Source organism: Rhinolophus sinicus, chromosome 14, assembly GCF_057876585.1.
Source record: "Rhinolophus sinicus isolate RSI-liver-muscle chromosome 14, RSI-T2T, whole genome shotgun sequence".
Lineage (NCBI taxonomy): Eukaryota > Metazoa > Chordata > Mammalia > Chiroptera > Rhinolophidae > Rhinolophus > Rhinolophus sinicus.
In genome coordinates this window covers 123,426,121-123,440,955 of record NC_142514.1, presented here as the reverse complement: position 1 = coordinate 123,440,955, position 14,835 = coordinate 123,426,121, and the positions used below count along the sequence as shown (strand labels likewise).

The window sequence follows — 14,835 nt, the reverse complement described above, 5'->3', positions numbered from 1 at the left end:
ACACATTTGAATATGCCTAAAGAAAACTCTGCCACGACCACATGAAGCTGTGCATGAGGTTTCAGTTTGGAGATGGAGACGGGGATAGGATGGGAAAGAGAATTTTCTGTTTTTTCCTTTACTTTGAATATATATTATTTGCTTATATAATAAAAATTAATTTAGAATTCTATATTAGATTACAATATAATAGATATAATTACACATAGTAATATATATATATATATATATATATATATATATATATATATATATATATATATATATACATATATAAAAGCTAGGGGTTGGGTTCTCAGGCTAGCTTCCCCAAACCTGTTCAACTCATGATGTAGCAGGGCAATAGTAAAAGTGGACATTAGACATTAGCCCTCCCCTTCTCCCCCCCCCGCCCCCCCCCCCCCCCCCCCGTGTTATCTGTTTCTATGGAAAACCTGAGCTCCAGGAATATTTCACCCTGAGCCCCAGAAATATTTCTTCCTTGCTGCTTTCTCCCCACATGTCCCACTCTCTAATAAAACCTGCCCTAGAAATAGGAGAAGGGACTTCCTTTTCCTGTCTGCAGGGGCCACGGCAGAAGGAGGCTCACTCTTTTCCTAGGGCAGTCAAAAGAGGGACTCAAGCCCTCTAAGTAGGAGAGAAAGGAACATATACTGAGCATGCGCTGTGTGCCAGGTACTGCACTTGGTCTGTTTCATCCTTTACCTGTGTTGCTTCTCCTGACAATCCAATGAGATAGGTATTATTGTCAGGAACTTGATGCTCTGAGAGTCTTAGTGACATACCTGAGTGTGCCTCTGATGACGGACAGAGCTGAGAGTCCAGCCTATACACTTGTGCACTGTCCTTTAAACTGAGTCTCCCTCCAACAGAACCATTTCTTTATAAGAGGGCTATTAAAGTTAAATATGGCTGGGCACTTTAGACATTGCCTAAGGGTCAGTAAGGACCTCTGTCATGGAATTCCTTATTAGAAGGTGAGCGCTTTGAGCGCAGGAACCTGTTCTGATTACCTATGTGTCTGCAGTGCCTAGCATCGTCTTGGAAGCACGGGAAATCCTCCATAAATGCTTGTATGATTAACAGGAAATATTACTGTTTGCTCTGCTTGGCTTCCTAAGGTAGAAAATTAGAATCATTTATTTAAAACAATTTTCAGCAGCAAGTATTGAAACCAGAAAAATATTTTCTCATTGACCTTCAGTTGATTAGGAAATTCAAATAATGAAAGTGCTGTAAGGAAAGTTCCTGGCTTACATGTCACCTATGTATGGGAACAAAGTGAAGGGGAGTCCACTGTGAGTGAGTTAGAAGAGCTGGGCAGGATGCAGAACTAATCACCAGGTGGAATATTTGTAATGCTGTTCCTATGGGGGATATCTGGTGCCAGCTCCATATGACCAACTCATAGAACACAGACTGAAAGTCAGGGACAGTGTAACATTGCCCTTAACTTGAAGCATACTCTATGGTTAATGACTCCTTTGGCAACTCAAAGTTATTAGAGAAAAAAAGAGCCAATTTTCCCAGTTGTGAAAGGAGTGCACCATCCAATAATAACTAATACTTACTTGATCTTCTCAATGTGACAGCCTCTCTTCTAGGAGCTCTAAGTGGTTTAGTTCATTGCACTCTCATCATAACCTTAAGAGTTAGGTATGATTATTATCTCCATGTTTACATAAAATTGAGGCTGGCAGAAATTAAATTACTAGTTAATAGTGGAGCCGGTATTAGAATCAAGGTCTGGCTGACTCTAAAGCCCTCTGTAGACTGTCCAAAGGCTAGTTAGTTGCCTCTGAATGATGGGGAAATGAAAGAGACAGATCCTGCAGAAAGTGCATCTGAGCCCATCCACTCATGGGATCAGTGGGTCAAAAGCTGCTATCAGGACCAATAACTGACCATTGGAATTGACAATGCCAAGGCCAAACCTTGACCTTGACAAGAGCTATTTTGGGTAAGTGATGAGCTAGAAGCCTTTAAGAGCAAAAGGAACAAGTGGACACAATGAGTATAGACAATTCTTTTGATGAATTTTGTTGTAAAGGGCAGCTGGGAATTGAGAGTGGTAGCTGGAGAGAGGTAGAATCAAGAAAGGAATTTTCTTTTAAAGACAGATACACAGTAGCATGTGTATATACTGATGAGAATGATCTAGGAGAAGGAAAACATTAATTTAGGTTGCCAGGGGGAAAAGTCACTTGAGAGGGCATAGGATTTGATCCACATTGGAGGAGCTGACCTCAGATGGAGTACAGATAGTTCCATCCACAGTAACAGAAGAGCAGGAGAGTAAGTAAACCAGGCATACACAGAGTGATTGCTGCGCTGCCCTAAGCTCCAGTTAAGGTTAGTGGTCATGAATTGAAAATAAGACCAGGCCGCATGATGGTGTGCTTCTCCAATCGTGTTTATCTGGGTGCTGGCAGAGAGAGAAGAACGTGAGAAATCGTGAAGAACGATTTTATCAGGGGTATGGTTTTTCCAAGGATGTAACATGGAGAGAGAGGGGCACGGATCCGAGTAGATATATAAAAGAGAAATAATAATGATGAACCTGGAAGCTAAGGTGGATATAGGAGGAAGGAAGATCATAAGGAGAGTAAGGAACAGAGAAAAGGTTATGGGATAAGTAAATTATAGGAACAGCTAGGGTCAAAGGGACATTGAATTAAGGTAATAGAGAGAATAAGCTGGAAAGTTAGGAGGCAGTGATTGGAGAGTGGAATGCTCGACATTGAGATTTTGGATGGTGTCACTATGAGAGCAGAGAGCTGAGGTAGCTAGAGGTCAAGGATGGGAAAGGATACTGAAGAGCTGAGAGACTACAGTATGAGAAGAGTCCATTAAGTAGATTCAGAAATAAGAATTGTCATGGGAATGGTATTGGGGAAAGTGACAGTGAGCCAGATACCAATATCTTCAAGGAATGAGTAGAATAACCAAGGATCTCTAGACAGTTTCAGTAAGCAGGGTAATGTGGTCTGTTATTTTCAAGGAGAGCCCGGGTTTGATCAGAGTAAGAAATTGAAAGAAACATTCAGACAAGAGGCTGAGGATAATGGGGATTTTGCTGGTGATGGTCATGAATTCCTGAAGACAAATGGGAGGGTTCTATGAGGTGGGAGGGGTGGCGTGATGCAAACATTCACCCAAGCACATTCGCTTCTTGGATTTAGGAGCTGGAGGGTGGGGGGGAGGGGAGGGCAGAGGTAGGTAGGGTAGGCAGCTCAAAAGTGGTTGCTTCAGTGGGGAAGGACAGCCCCACCCTGCTTCACCATGAGCTATGCTGGCTAGAGTGGCTTCTTTCTGTCCTCCAAGGTAATTTGTAAACCCAGAGCTGACAGTGGAAAACCCAGAGATGGCTGAGTGTTTACAGAATTACAGCACTTTGGCACAGATCTGGGGGCCCTCAGGCTGCAGCAGCTGGTGATTTGATCACTTTGAGACTATAGATGGCCCCCAAGAGGTTGCCCAGACTGTTGACTCCAACTGTCGGTCTTCCAGGACAAGGATAGAGAAGGGACAACCATTTTCCATGTTTGCTCCTACATTCCTTTTACCTCTTCCTGGCATTAGTGTGGTTTCTGTCTCTGGAGCACATCCCAAAAGCCCAGGGCCCTCCCAGGCAGGGCAGTCAGTCAGTCCTGGGGGGAAATGCGTAATGCAACGGCCCAAGTTTTTCAGGCCACTGCCCCAGAGAGAGTCCCACATCGGACATGAATGACTTAGGACCGACAACTCCGACTCTCAGACCATAGCCTCTCTTTCTACATTATATGTTTGAAACTGCTTAACTCTTGACATAGTAGAAGGAGCAGAGCTCTGGTCTCCTCACACAGACAGACACCTCCCCTCATAGGGCTGAGCAGTCATCCATAAGTTACTTAGTTTCTGAGGCTCAGTTTCCTTGCCTGTGAAATGGAGACATTCCTTTCCCTGCTTGAACCAGGCCGTGTCTTAAGGGGAAGAAATATTGTTTGGACTGAAGTTAGAATTCAGGTTCATAAAGAAGGAGGGGACTGAGGGCATTTGAGGATCGTCCTCCCTTGCTCTCTGCATTAAAGCTCTAAAAATCCTTCATCTCCCCATGAGAAACACAGAACAAATGATCTCCCCAGCATCCGAGTAGGACAGACGTAATACAAAAAAAGCAGGAATCGTTTTGTAACTGGTTATGCTCTGATTTTTAATAAATGGGGGTGGGAGAGGACACCCTCCAACCGGGAGTTGGGAGGCAGCGCGCGAGCCTCTGCCGAGCGTGACGGCCGCGGTCGCCTAGCAACTGGCGGCGGGGGATGAGCGCGGGGCGCCGGGCCGGGGGAGCGCGGGGAACTGGCCTCCGCCGCCGCCGCGCACCCCCTGATGCCTCCTGGACCCGCCGGGAAACTTTGGGACTTCTCAGCGCTGGGCGTCGGCGCCAGGGCCGGCGGACGCAGCGATGCGCCCCGAGGGCTGAGGGCAGAGGATGAGGTCGCAGCCCGCCGCGCTGGCCCGGGGAGCCGCAAGGTCGCACCTGGGGAAAGTTAGCGCGCACCTGCCCGCGCCCGAAAGACGCACGGTCCCTGGGCCGAATTGCCCCTGGGGTTTCTTCGACCATTCTTTATCCTCTGTGGGTCTGGCGCCCCGAACGCCCTGTGGCCCCGGGTTCACAGATGCTGATGGCTGGGAGAGAGAAACCCGCGCTTTTCTTAGGGACCTGCGCGGTCATTGACGCTTAATCGATTCGCCCTGAATGGTTGCGATTCTATTTTTTTTCTTCTGTTTTTCTTCTTTCTCCAGACAGTGAGTTTGTGGAAGCCTCTCCCGCGCCCTATAACCCGGAGGAGTTAGGTAAGTCTGCCCCTTCGCCTATCTTCTCGAATTCCTCACGGAAACCGCGAGTTTTGGGGGTGCCCAGACGAAATCAGCCGGAGGGGCGGAGGGAAAGAGCCAGAGGTCACTTCCCGGGCCGTACGTTCCCTTCCACGCGAAAACTGACTGGCCTTTTCTCGGAGCGTGTGCTCTGGAGTGGCGGGGAAAGTGTCAGTTGTGCAGCGAGAGGGGAGCGAGGTCGGCGGGCCAGGTCAGTGATACTGCTCCGAGGAGCGCGGCCCAGCAAACTTCCCAACCTGGGGCCTCGGTAAGCACTGAGACTCATCCTGCCTGGAGGATGCGGCGGTGGCTGGTTCTCCCGTGCCAAGTACTTTGCACGAAAAGGACATCGTATAGGTAGTCTTAACCTGAATTTAATGAAGTCAAGGACCAAAAAAACGGCGTCCCAGTAATTAAACTCCAAGACCTGGAAGCTGCATCCCTTCCTGGTTTCTATTCCTTGTTTATCCTGGGAACAGGGCATTTCATCCTCCCATGCTTGTGCTTCTAAGTGGAGATTTGTGGTCCGTGAACCACTGACACTTATCAAAGACAGACTTCCTTATGTGAGGAGAAGGAAATTTGCATTGTCAGGATCCCTTTAAGTATTTCTCACTTAGTGGGTTGTGGTTGGGTTAATTTCTTTCTTCTTCCTCTTTTTTCCCCCCTTTTTTCTCACTCTCTGATTTAGTTTAGCTGCTGACAGCCTGGGCTATCAAGTCTGCCCTTGCTGTTCTCTTATCATCAGCTTAAAAATCTTACCTTCCTACCACGAAGGACAGCTGTTTAAAAATGTTTATTCATGGTATCCTTCTCAGCCTTGGGTGCTTTGTTTCCGGTCAGCCTCTCGTCCTGGGAGGTATGTCTTCATCAAGTCCCATACCACCTGAAGTAAAATTCCACCTCAGCAACAACTTTCATTCATTTCCAGAGCACCCAAAATAGGTCTGGATTAAGGGTGGCATTCGAAAGTGGGGAAGAAGAGTACCTTGTTTATTCAGAAGATGTGTTTCTGGCAAGTTGTGAGGCATTCCCATCTCTGTAAATGGAATCATAAATGCATGAGCAAAACTAGCCTTTAAAGGCATGCTATGGTGAATCCTTTTATGAAATGGAAGTGACATCTAACCCATAGTTTTGCATGAAGTGATTTGTTAAGAGGGCAAATTCTTGGTGATATGCTCCATGGGTGTATAATTGTGTACTAACGACACCAGCATTGGCACTCCACAGTGTGACAGAAGCTGTTTGGTCCCCGTAAATTACAGATAAGCGTAAGCAGTGGCAGGATGAGGATTCCTTGCTCTGAGAAACCGTCTGTCTAACTACTAAGACATTTGCATTTACAGAATGATTTACGCACCAGAAGGGCCCAGGTTTTTGACCCTCATCCATTCCCATCTCTCTCTGGGACTAACAGACAGGACTGCCCAGCTGAGGCACTGATAAATAGGGGGACCCCTTGTTCTCTTCAGCTCCTCTGGGTGAAAAGCCCAGTTTCTCATGAGAAGATGAAACTGTTATAGGAACCATGGGTCTCTAGGCTTCCAAGGTGATAGGGAATATAAAACACAAGTCTGAGAGTCTGAGACCAGGGGTCCAGCCCTCACTTCCTTAGTAGATGTTAACTAGCCTGTCTTCTCATCTTCAAGAAGCTGGATTGTGCCAGGTGACCTCTGAGGTGTTGTCCAGTTCTAGCCTCCTGAGATGCTGTGAGGGGCCCGAAACCAAAGGAGATCCATAGCTATTGGGTATTTATTATTTATATTCAAGTGCCATGCTGCTGGTTACACGATGTCTCCAAAGGGTTTTTCTCTCAGACAGAGCAGCTAACTGGATGATACTGCATTGATTCCATGCTATTCAGGTCAAAGAGGGAACTGGCATTTCTCCCTTGGAAAGAATCATGATAGTTTTGGTGCTTTTCTTAGACACAGCAGGAAAAATGCCTCTTATAGCAGTGAATGAGCTTGTCAAGCAGTCATCCTTTCCGGAGCATAGATGAGCACAGATTCACTCCTCTAGCTAGAATATAAGGATAGAGGTAAGTAATAAAAACTTAGTTTGAATTCTATTACTGCACTTACTTGTGACCTTGGGCAGGTGACTAAAGTACTTTGAGTCTCATCAACCCATTTGGAGACCTTGCATAGATGTTGCAATGTGACATGTACAGTCTTAGCAGCATGTGTTGTATGTGCAAGTATTCAGGAAGTGCTTGTTGTTGTTATTGTATTATTATTATTATTTATTTAAAAGACATTTATTTCCTATGCATGAAGGATGGAATAGCTCTTATCAATTGTCCTACCTAGTAACCAAAGCCATCTTTATTTCTACAAATTTCTTTGCAATATATCTAGTCTCCAGAAACAGATGCTCGGGCATGATTATCCGGTCAATTGAATTATTTAGTGATTTATCCCTGGAGCAGCATATGGAATGGTTTTTCATCTGAGGTCTTTGGTGACAATCCCATTGCTTTTTTGTGGTATGATCGGTCGTTTGTTTCACCTCCAGATTTTCATATCAGTCTCCAGATGAACAATAACTGGCTCCTTAGGGAATTTATTCTTAGTGTTGCAGCAAGATCATGTAATGAAATTATGTTGCAAAAAAGGGGAGGGTTTGAAAAAGCAATAGAAAAAGAAGTGTGCCTTTGGATGAATGCTTCATTGAAGTCTGCCCATGACGGAGAGTTCAGAAAGGTACTGTCTCTTCTGTAGTAGTACCATTTTCTGAGGAGGCAAAGCCCACACCTCTCCATAGCCTATCTGTAGTCCCATCCACAGTTAGATGTGAGGGTCGTCTGAGGAGGTAAGAGAGAATGCATGCAGAGTTGGGATAAACCCAGATGTGACCATGTCTGCCCCTGTCTAATAGTCTTTAACAACTCCCTGCTACCCAGAGGATAGATATTCGGTTTGGCATAGGAGGACTTCCATGATCTGTCTTATCCCCATCCACTATCACCTCCTACGTATGTTGAACTGTGGAGCAATCCTCTAAATTCAGCTCTGTTCCCTTTGTCTGCAGACCCTTCCTCCCCTTTCTCTCTTCCTCCTGTGCCTGGCTCTTACCCCTCCTTCAGTGCTAAGCCCATGGGTCATGTCCTGCTAATGGTTCTTCACCCTGCACACCAAAATCGGAGGAACTGTGAAAAGTCCTGGTACCAGGTCCTAATCCTGACCAACTACATCAGAATCCTTGGAGTGTGGTCCCAAGCATCAGTGTTTTGTTGGTGGTGATGGTGGTTGTATGTGTGTGTGTATGTGTGTGTGTGTGTGTGTTTTAACTCACATCTCATGTGATTCCAATGTGTAGCCAGTGTTGTGAGCCACTGCCTTAGATTTGGCCCTCTCATTCTTCTTGGTCACTCCAACAGCCAGCACAGTGCCCTGTGCACATAAATCTTCCATAAATGCTTGTTGTAGAAGTGAGTGAGGGAGGGAGTCACCCCAGGATGCTGTCTTGTCATAGTTATATATCTCTAAGATTGGCCTCTCTGCTTGTCGTGACAGTGCCTCAGGGACTGAATCCTTTGACCTGTGAGCGATATTTGTCTTCTTTGTTCATTCTTTGGGATTACCCAGTGTATTTTTTAATCTTCCTTAAAAATTGAAGTTTTAAAACCCTTTTTTAGGATAAAACAAATACATGCTTATTTTAGAAAATGTGGATATTAGAAAGAATGGGGGAAATGTCAGCTCTCACCATCCAAAAGCAGGCAGGTCCCTTGTTTCCTTAAGTTTTCCTAATTTGTTGCCCTTTGGGGGTCGCTTGACCGCTGGCATGCCTCAGTGCGTTTAGTTGCTACTCTCTGTGCTCAGACCCTGTGACGTTTCCTCTGAGGGCTGGAAAGGAGCGCTCATGAGCCTAGGATTCTTGGGATTCACCAGAGCTAACTCTTGCAGGCCAGTGTACCACGAGGTCTGCAAGAAAAGGGTTTTCTTGTGCTTTTCTTGCCTTCCTCATTCAAACAGGACATATTGGTTTTATTTAAATAAATGATCACATTTGTGTAACATCTTTAAAATAATAACTTAAGTGTTTGCCAGCTCATCCCCTTGCCCTCCTGAAATATGAGATGAGACGTCACACTGGATAATAGTATTTGTGTCTGTCAGAGTGCATCTGCTTGTAAATATAAAATCCATCAGGAGAGGCTAACTGCTATAACAAACAAATGCAAACGTCAGTGACTTAACAAGATAAAGGCAGTGTGTCTTGCTTGTGTTATAGCTTAGTGCTGGGTTGTCAGAGGGCTCTGCTCCATGTGGTAACTGAGAGAACCAGGCTTCTTCTATCCTCTGGCTCCACTGTCTTCTAGAGCGTCAGGATCTAGACTCTTCCTTCACTGGATGCTTTGCATCTATGTGGCAGAAAGGTGGATAAAGTGAGCCAGGAAAAGGTATGCTCACTCTTGGTTGTCTCAGCCTGAAGGTAACATACTCACTTACCCTCATATTCCAAAGGTGAGAACTAGTCACATAGCCTCAGCCAGATGGAAGGAGGCTGGGAAATATAGTCTAGCAATGTGCCAGGAAGAAGAGAACACATACATTGGTGATGACTGGCAATCTTACCAGTCATATTTCTTTTATTGCTCAAACCACAATGACTGAACCTCATTCTGGCCATGTAGGAGATTGGTCTTTGTAATAATACCAGTTTGGCTGCTATAACAGAGGCCAAAATGACAGGGACTTAAAAAAGATATAAGTTAATTTCTCTCTGACTTAGATCATAAGCATGTCCAGTACTGGTTATTGGTGGCTTTGTGATGCTCTGATTTCCTCAAATACGGCTTCCACACAGTGGTGTAATGTAACTGCTTCAGATCCCAATGTCACAGCCATATTCTAGTCCATAGGAAAGAGAGAAGAAAAGTAGAGAACACAACCTGAAAACTGTGCACATAATTTCACGTATATTCCTTTGGCCTGAACTCAAGTCAGTCAGATGGCCATACCTAGCTTTAAGAAGGCTGGAGAATTTGGGTGGGGGTAAGTGGAGTCTATTACCAGAAGAATGATTGGGTCGGGTGCAGGGAGAAAGAGATGCTTGATAACTAGTAATCTTCTTAACAAGTTATAAGAAGCATATCTTAGTGGTTAAGTGCGTGGACTAAGAGTCACACTATGTGGGTTTGAATTTTGATCTACCTCTTACTTGCTTTCTGACCTTGGGCAAGTCACTTAAACCGTATCTCTGTTTACTAATCTATAAAATCATGTGCCAGCTATTTTCTGATACTCTTCCAGACCCACTCACCACCCTTCACCTGTCTGCTTAGTGCCTTGGAAAACATACTTTTGGGAACGTATCCTTTGGCTTCCAGTTGGATTTGGCCAGTAAGAGGCACTGGCAGGATATGGAAGAGTGGGAAGAGAGATGTCTCTGTGCTTATTCTCTTCCCTTCAGGCCGTGAGATAATATGGCTGTATTATCCGAGGCCACAGTTCCTCTAGAGTCGCCCCCTCTTATAACATCAGATCTTGCTGGATTCTGGAACCTCCCCTTCTGACTTAGGGGTGGTAGCAGCTCCCCACTGTGGCTAGCCCCAGGCGCTTCTCTATCTCTTGTTTTTTCTTTACCCCTGCCCTTCACAGTCTTGTCAGCAGTCCCTTCACCAGACTTTCTTTAGTCACTCCTTTTGAGCATGCCATCCATTTCCTGATAGAGCCGTGACTGATATGACTGGGATGGTAATAGTACCAGCTTCAGACCATGGTCAGGAGGAACAAATGCATTTTAGGAGGAGTGCGCAAATGAAATAGCCATGAAATGTTTACTATGTTTTCATGTTGCTAGGCAAGTGCTCTGATACCTTCAAACATGGTCAAAACCTGAGAGATTTAGTTTTTATATATAATAAGTTAAATAATATTGCCATTCATCTCCTCTTCCTCACTCCGTGTTGGGAGGATGTGTCAGTGTCAAGATTCAAGAGTTATGAACAAATCTGTTTTAAGTAAAATGCATCCTGCATCCAAAGTCTCTTTACTTCCATTACATAAGGATGAATAAGGAGAAAGGTTCTAGACCTAAAATTCACCTACTTGGTGCTGGGTACTTGACGTGTATAAACAGCCCACCCAGCTTCCCAGCTTGGCGTTTAAATCATGTCACCCCAAATACATTGATTTCCGAGGATGTGCCTGCCCATATTATTAAGAAATCAAGTATTTCTTTAAGGCTTCTCTGTAATTTTACATCCAAGAAATCTCAGGGGTGGCCGTTTGCCTCCACAGCGTCCGTTCTGGCTGCTCTAGCCTTTTGCCAGGAGAACTGGAATTCAGAGACACCTGACTGAGGCCAGTGGACAACAGGGTAACTACTCCAAGTCCTCTCTTCTCCAGAAACCGGTGACCACACGCTGCTGGCCCTCACTGCTGCTACCCTGCTCACACCAGAACCCGCAGGCTCAGCATTCGCTTGCTGGGGTCCTAACTGGTTTCCCAGTGTCCTGCCCTCTGCTGGTTGCAATGACTGAGAACACTATCTCCTGCATAGTCTTTCAGGCTCAGCGTGGACCCAGATCCTTCTAATTACCACACGAGTCTAGTACCACGGAGGATCTGGGATCAGGTTGGCTACCTGCCGAGCCCGGAGCCAGTCTCCAAACAGCCAGGGCCATGCACCCCACCCCAGGTCCAGCCCAGATCTCTCCAGCCTTCGAAGCCTATCTTTCCTGCCTTCCTCCTCCCCCAGCCCCGAACAGACCTTCCCAGAGGAAAGGAGTTTTCACCCCAGTTTAACTTTTTCTCACGATGGTTGACAGTGGAAAATTCAATTCCCTCCACAGGAAACCTCACCCTGCTGCAGGGGTGTGGTCTGGTGTCCTGGCTGTAACAACACAATCACAGAATAGTTCACTATTGTTATAACTCCCTAAATCTGGGCGACTCAGTCTCTTCTATTATTGATATACCATGATGGGTATATCAGCTCCTTTCATCCTCAGAACAACTCAGTGAAGCAGAAGAAATTATTTTCACTTTATGAAGGACCAAATAGGCTCAGAGAGGTTAAACTATCTGTCTAGTGTCATACAGCTAGTTAGATGCAAAGCTTAGATTCAAAACATAATTTCTGGTTCCAGAGCCAATCTCAGTTTCCTGGGGAGGAGAACAGATAAGTTGCCCTCCTCCCAGGGAGATGTGGTTGTGGATTGAATAAAATAACATGTGAAAGTAGCTAACACAGAGCCCTGGCTGTTCAGTACATAGTTGTTGAATGAATGAATGAATGAATGAATGAGTGGTAGGTACTCAAAACCATATATGTCAAGATATACACATATATGTATATGTATGGTTTATTAAATTAGACCATCATGTAGTGATCAATACGCTCCAAAGGAGTTTTCTGTAACGGTATCTGAAGCAACAACCAGAAAAACTCCTCCTAGCTTCCTTTATTCACTTCCTGCTCTGTCCGCTCTGTGTTACACTGTGGAGTCCCTGGGGACAGTAAACCTCTTACGGTTTCCTGATGGCGGCGCAGACACTATTTCTAAAGGAAACTAAACCTTTGCAGCAGCATAATGTGGGCCAGGCCAGTGGAAGCCTGGAGAGAAATATGAAAGCATAGCTAAGAGCAGGTGAACTCAGGCTCACGTGTAAAATTTACCCCCAAATGTTTGTTTGCGAAGTGATACTACGAATTGCCCAGGAGGTGAAGTTTTATTTCGGGGAGAGAATGGAGTTGGGAGCGAGAAGGGAGTAGGAAAGGGAAAATGACAATAAATTCTGGGGGATAAGTGCTTATCTACTTCAGCTAAAACAAAGAAGAAAGAAGAAGGAAGGAGATATGGAATTGTGGGATAAAATACACATGCGCGCGCACACAGATATGCACACGAGACAATAGAAAGGGCATTTTCCTTGCCAATGAGATGTTTTCACTAGAAATATGTGTATAGGACTGTGTCAAGTTATTTCTGCATTAAACAGAAGCACCGCTGCCTAGAAATGATGATATTTCATCACTTGTTAAGGACTACTGGCGTCTAAAGAGTCTTAAATAACCAGCTTGATCTGTTCCAAAGTACTATGATTATGGTTTCTGGGTCACGTTCTTGCTGGATGGTCGTTCTGGAATATGTCCTGTTTTTGTTTCTCTCACATCAGTTTATCTCAGGGTGGGCACATTAAAATGATCTCTCTCTCTCTCTCTCTCTCTCTCTCTCTCTCTCTCTCCCCCCCCCCCATCCCCTTCCGCTTTTGTCTTTCCCCTCCTCTTTTCCCTCCCTCTGTCTCTCTCCCCGCCCTATTTCTGTTTCCCTATGTCAGTGTTCTCCCCCTTCCTCCCCTTGCTCCCTCCTTGCTTTTCCCATCTTAAGTTGTAATATGGACAGAAAAGGCAGTGCTTGCCTTCCTTTCCGGCAGGGCTCTCAGCCAGAAAATGGAACAGGTCAAATTATAAAAGAGGATACAAAAATAAGGCTCTTTGGCAAAATGAGGAAACAGATGTCCAGGGGTGGTTTTGCTGTCTCTAGCTGTGTGCTAGCTGCTGAAACACTCTCCTTACAAGGTTGTTCGATATGGATGCTCCTCATTGTGGCACATATGTGTGGTTATTTTCATGTCCAATACGTGTATATATTTATCTCTGCTTAATTCTCCTCTCCCTGTGACCTTTGTACCCCCAAATCCGGAGTTGGCAAGATTACTGATCACCTGGTAGCAAGATTTATTTTCAACCTTTTCTCACAGGGTTTTTTTTTTTTTAAGACTACTGGGAAGAGTGGACATTGTAGCTGCTTTTGGGTCACTGTTTAGTAGTCAATAGTTTATGGAAACTTCAGGTTCTTAAGAAAATAGAGAAGGGACCTGTGTGTGCAGAACCTGGTCTGAAACGAACCCTATGGAAAGTTTGAGGTTGCAGGGGGGCGAATGAAGAAGGTCTGTTGCCGGAATTTCTAACCTGCCAGGGCCCCTTTCTTTCTGTTCCCCAAAGGTTTGCTATATACTGACTGTTGACCAAAAAGAAAGGTAAATGATTGTGGCCCTTGGGTTGACCAGCCAGAGAATTTAGACTATCTCCTTCTTAAAAAAAACATATTTTTCTTTTGGCTCTAAACTCAAAAGAGGGTTTCGAGATTCTGAACATTTGCTATGGACGAAGGGAATGTGGCAGGAGTTTTACTTCCCTGTCAGTGTGGGTTAACCTCCTGTGACCACCTGCCCCTTCCACCTCCAGTGGTTCCCCTTGTGTAGGAGTGTACCAGGGATAAATGAGTTAGCACGTCTAAAGCACTTTGAACGGTGCCTGGCAAATGACCAGCATTTAATAAACATTATCCGTTCCTGCTTTCCTTTTTTCCTGCCTTCCCCCACTGCTTTATCACTCTCAGGTACGTCTTCCTTCCTTCCCTGAACTCATGGTATTTCTCCTCCTCTATTCTGTTCATCTAGTGACACCCAAAGAAGCAAAAAGGGAAAAGAAAAATCAACCCCCAAAATAGAAAGCTAGAGTCACCACAAGCCCAGCTTAGAAAAAAGCATCTCCTCCAAGGGGATGAAGAGCAGAGACAGTGTTTCCAATTTAGTGAGTAGATGCAAGCTAGATTGCAATCCCCATTTCCCCTGCCTCATTTACTCTATCTGCCCAGCACTTTTGTGCAGGGAACAGCTTATACAACTGAACATGCTAGCCCTGATTCTCCATTCCCAGGAATTCATTCTCATGAATATTGCTTCCTTTTTCTGGGAACTCTTTCAGTGTTGTGCGAATACTGAAAAGACTTAATTCTCCTATGTCAAATTCTTTAAAAATAAGTTTCCCCCCAATTTTTTTACATGATAAGGTTTATTCTCCCTAAGTTCTGATCTCCTGAATAAAAACTATATCTAAAACGTGCAATACTTATGCCAATAGTTAAATAAAATTTACTTACTCCAGTTCAAAGGGCATTATTAATTGCATCATAATAAAAAGAGCTAATATTTGTTGAGTGCTTTTCACGTATTA

General features: G+C 44.9%; 1 protein-coding gene across 3 annotated transcripts in view; it reads left to right on the top strand.

The window, feature by feature from the left end:
• AMOTL1 (angiomotin like 1) overlaps window positions 1-14,835 on the top strand; it is a 154,938-nt gene that overhangs the window by 29,068 nt on the left and 111,035 nt on the right. For 2 of the 3 annotated variants that reach the window (XM_019737546.3, XM_088791502.1), the window contains one exon: window positions 4,786-4,836. The exons of the other annotated variant lie outside the window; for it this stretch is intronic. In XM_019737546.3, the coding sequence (XP_019593105.2) occupies window positions 4,786-4,836 (51 nt within the window). The remainder of the gene's footprint in view (window positions 1-4,785; window positions 4,837-14,835) is intronic. 3 annotated transcript variants of the gene reach the window in all.